Below are 4,684 nucleotides of genomic sequence, written 5' to 3'. Positions count from 1 at the left end.
CAGTTTCTTTTGGAAAAAATAATTGCTACAAACCACCAAAATGTAGCACAGCACAGCATGAAATGGAAAAACATCTGCTCCAGTGAAGACTGGGACTATATCAAATAATAAACACGCTCTACCTCTTATTTATTTATTTATTTTTCCCTTTAGTCTAAGTGTCTTCTTAATTTTTTCACTTTTTTTTGTTGAGGTTTTAAAGTCATTTCATCACATTGTCGTGTTTCTTATGTGCATTTAAAAACAAAAATCTCTCAAACGCAGTCCACACTAAACAAAGAGATGGCAGACTGCTTATATTCTGATCCATGCACACAGACACAAAGCTCCTCCACTGTGTGTGTATTTTTCCTTCCAGGTAAATTTATGCCTTTCATGTGGAGATAAAAAATTGAACTCTTAGTGCCCCCTTTTGGTCACTTCGGTAACTGCAGCGTCTCAATCCTCAACTACTCCACTTACTTCTTTCTGCCTGGTGACACGAAGCTGCAGCAGTTCCTGAGAATGTGAATGCATTCATTCATTCATTCATGAATGCAACTTTATATACAATAGCAGTGAATGCACAACTGTAGCCTAATCTTAAAGTGCAAATATGTGTTCAGTGTATTATTTTTTGCAAGCATGAGAATAAACTACTGCTTGTTATAATAAAAAAAAAAAACACTTTAAAGGCCACTTGTTGATCCACGATCAGTGATGACATGGAGTAAAACTGTCTTGCAACATATTTGCTCTGTCTGGAAGAACTCACATCCGCTGTTGAGGTTTTATATTATGAGAAAAATGTCCAAGGGTCACCCTGTTTTGTTGTTTTTGTGCCAAACCGGGTTAAATGCCGGATGATGAAGTCAATTATTCACTTGGTGCAACTCCGTGGGAGTTATTATTTGTCCCTTAAACTTGTACAATGTGGTTTCTTTGGAGGAGTCTGCTGCTCACTGTTTCCCAGTCTAGTCTTCAGTAGAAATGTCAGACTGACGCACCAGTGGGAGATTGGTCCGCTTCTCCCAGCTCTCAATGAAGTTCCTCCTCACTGAGCTGTGACGTGGAGGAGGAGGAGGAGCAGCGCGCAGAGGCGCATAAATACAGGACTCCAGTCCTCAGACACAAAACACACAGCAGAGCAAACAGCAACCATCTCCACTGACTGACTGCTCCACCGCTCTTTTTACGCACTCTATCTCGATCCAAGGGAGAAAAAAAAAGCAGTCCAAGTATATCAACATGATTAAGAAGATGTCTCCCTCCGAGAGCGATTTCGACATCCCAGCCAAGAACTGTTACAGGATGGTGATTCTGGGATCCACCAAAGTCGGTAAAACGGCCATCGTGTCCCGTTTCCTGAACGGGAGGTTCGAGGAGCAGTACACGCCGACCATCGAGGACTTTCACAGGAAACTGTACAGCATCAAGGGAGACGTTTACCAGCTGGACATACTGGACACATCAGGGAACCACCCATTCCCAGCCATGAGGAGACTGTCCATACTCACAGGTAATTATCCACAGCTTGATGAATAGTTCTAGGGAATTAGATGGTGTAAAAAAAGTGCGTTTTTTAAATGCTGCAAAGAGCACTGCATCCATGCGTAAAGGCGCACTTTGGCCATGCATAAAGGCGCACTTTACGCATGGTCAAAGAGCACTTTGGCCATGCGTAAAGGCGCACTTTTTTGTGATTTGTGCCTATTTTTAATTTTTTTTTAACTTGAAGAAACCTCCGATTTATACTATGGAAGCTCATTTCTGCCAGGAAAAGAAAAAAAAAACATGATTAAATTAGAAATTATAATAAATGAAAAAAGTCATGGTAAATCAAAACTGTCAATATTATGAGATACCATGCATAAAGGCACACTTTACGCATGGATGCAGTGTGCACCAGTAGGCTTAGAAAACAAACACATGTTGCATCTCTTTGCTCTTTGTCTAGAAGTTAACCCAAACATCCCTCTCTCTCTGTTCCTCCCAGGTGACGTGTTCATCCTCGTCTTCAGCCTGGACAACCGCGACTCCTTCCAGGAGGTGCAGCGGCTCAAGCGGCAGATCTTCGAGACCAAGTCGTGCCTCAAGAACAAGATCAAGGAGCACATCGACGTGCCCCTGGTCATCTGCGGCAACAAGGGCGACCGGGAGTTCTACCGGGAGGTGCAGCAGGAGGAGATAGAGCAGCTGGTGGCCGGCGAAGACGAGAAGTGCGCCTACTTCGAGATCTCCGCCAAGCGCAACGAGAACGTGGACAAGATGTTCCAGACTCTGTTCACCATGGCCAAGCTGCCACACGAGATGAGCCCCGACCTGCACCGCAAAGTGTCCGTGCAGTACTGCGACATGCTGCACAGGAAGTCCATGAAGAACAAGAAGATGAAGGAAATCGGGGAGGCGTTCGGCATTGTGACGCCGTGCGCGCGGAGACCCAGCGTGCACAGCGACCTCATGTACATTAAGGAGAAGGCCATAGGAGGCGGCCAGGGCAAGGACAAAGAGAGATGCTCAATTAGTTAAAAGAAAAGAACGCGAAGTATAAACTCGACACGAAATCTTTGAAATGAGAAGGAGCCTGGTGCGTCAAGCTTTGAGAGGCGACCCGTGCTGCCGGCTGCCTCCAACTGACACGGGGAGGTGTGGAGACGCCGCGGGGCCGCCGCCACCGCCGTGCGCTCTGACGCAGCGCCGTCTCCACTCTGGAGACACACTGACTGAAACTGGACACGCTGAGTCCGCTCGAGCTGCCAAAAAAAAAAAAAGAAGACATTTGAGAATGTTTTGCTTGTTCTGTCAACCAGAACTCAATGTGTGAAGTGGCTTAAGACTCGCGCAAAATGTGTTTTGTTGACGTCATGCCTTTTTACAGATGCCAGAGGTGGAGAGAGAAAAGAGACTCTTTAGACCTCAGAAGGGGCAATGTTGTTGGGGGGGGGGAAACAATGTTGTTTACATCTATTTTATAACGGCTACTTGAATGTTTCATTGCAATCTCTTTTTTAAATGTGAATGTATATTTATTGCAAAGAAGTCAAAGAAAATCTTAATTTAATAAAAACAAACTAAAACATATTTTTTGGATTGTTTCTCGTTCCTTCTGTCTTAACTTCACTCTACACTGTTCTTTACACAGCACCTGCTATATTCACTTCATTTCTAACCCCATGCAGTCAACACAACACACACACACTGCTGCAACCTTGCACTTGTGCAGAATAAGCATCAGTGGGCCAAATAACAGACACCTCTCAGCATCCATGTGTCTCATTGCTGTAATGCAACTATCCCAAATGTGCAGCTATATACTGCAGAATATAACACAAACACCCTCAGATCAGACCGCTTCAGATCTGTATGTGCACCTGGTTCCAAACAGACGTATAACATTCATCAAATAAAGAAAATACAGCACAGAAAAACAGGCTTAATTGTTCCGAGAAAGCATGCAGGCTTTCGTGGTTGTTTGAACAGGGTCCGATGATGTTTGAAATGAAACCATAATATTGGTACCACCAGGGGTTAGAAATCCAATCTGTTTGCACAACTGTGACTCCACGTTTAGTAAAACAACCCAAATCCAAAGCCTTTAAGGGATAGTTTGGGTGTTTTAAAGTGGGGTTTTATGAGATGCATAGTTAGTGTAGTACCTACAGTAGAAGGTGGTTGGAATGCCCCCAGTTTGGAGAAACAGACAGGAGTACGGGCACAGAAAATAAAGCAATGTACTGCTGCGGACGGGGCCGGCAGCAAAACGTATTTTAGCCACGTAAAAAATAAAATCAATATCAGTGTATACTATATTTAGAATATTTTCTCCGCTTTACTTCACGGTGAGACAGCTATACAGCCTATGTTTCCAACAGGGAACTGAAGCCGTTATATATGATCTCACCAAAGCAACCAGACTCCATTGGAAAAAAACCCCTGTAATTTTACCTTACATAACACACCCGCCCCATCCCCCTGTGTTCTGTGAGGTAAAATTACAGTTTTTTTCAATGGAGTCTGGTTGCTTTGGTGAGAGCACAGATGGATATGACTTCAGTTCGCTGTTGGAAACATAGGCTGTTTGGCTGTCTAACATTTAGCTATGTTTCCGACCGGGGAACTGAAGCCGTTATCTATGCTCTTGCCAAAGCAACCAGACTCCATTGAAAAAAACTGTGATTTTACATTACAGAACACGGTTAGTTTGTTTTGGATTCACCAAAGTCAAAGTAGCTCAAACAAACTAACTGATCAGGGCAGCGGTAGACCAACAACGCCTGTGATCTACAAGGTAGAATTGCACTTTTTTTCAATGGAGTCTGGTGGCTTTGGCGAGAGCATAGATGGATACAACGACTGTATAGCTGTCTCACACTTAAACTGATATTGATTTTTTTAGGTGTCTAAAATATGTTTTGCCACCACCCACATCCTCAGCAGTACATTGCTCTGCTTCTGTACTGGTACTCCTGTCTGTTTCTCTAAAGTGAGAGCGTGTCAACCGTCATCTACTGTAGGTAATACACTGACTATGGATAAGTACCTCATACAATCCCACTTCAAAACATCCAAATTATCCCTTCAATGAATTCACCTGAATGAAGTGGACCTGTCCATCAAAATGACTGAAGAAGTGCCCATGAGCACAAAATTTAACTGTAAATTCTGAATACGCGTTAATATGCGTTAATATTCATATGCACACACA

The 4,684-nt window shown here is 43.6% G+C and overlaps 1 protein-coding gene across 2 annotated transcripts; it reads left to right on the top strand.

Annotated features, from left to right (window-relative positions):
* Positions 1 to 1,059: 1,059 nt before the first annotated feature.
* On the top strand, positions 1,060 to 3,060 carry LOC119479574 (dexamethasone-induced Ras-related protein 1-like). Of its 2 annotated transcripts, none has more exons than XM_037755340.1 (2): positions 1,060 to 1,498; positions 2,050 to 3,060. In XM_037755340.1, exons 1-2 carry the CDS (start codon positions 1,228 to 1,230, stop codon positions 2,448 to 2,450), a joined length of 672 nt encoding a protein of 223 aa, XP_037611268.1. In that variant the 5' UTR covers positions 1,060 to 1,227; the 3' UTR covers positions 2,451 to 3,060. The 2 variants fall into 2 exon arrangements, with proteins under 2 accessions (XP_037611268.1, XP_037611267.1); XM_037755339.1 differs by having other exon boundaries at positions 1,086 to 1,498; positions 1,976 to 3,060.
* Positions 3,061 to 4,684: the final 1,624 nt, after the last annotated feature.

Source organism: Sebastes umbrosus, chromosome 20, assembly GCF_015220745.1.
Source record: "Sebastes umbrosus isolate fSebUmb1 chromosome 20, fSebUmb1.pri, whole genome shotgun sequence".
Classification (NCBI taxonomy): domain Eukaryota; kingdom Metazoa; phylum Chordata; class Actinopteri; order Perciformes; family Sebastidae; genus Sebastes; species Sebastes umbrosus.
This window is presented reverse-complemented; position numbering and strand designations above follow the sequence as displayed.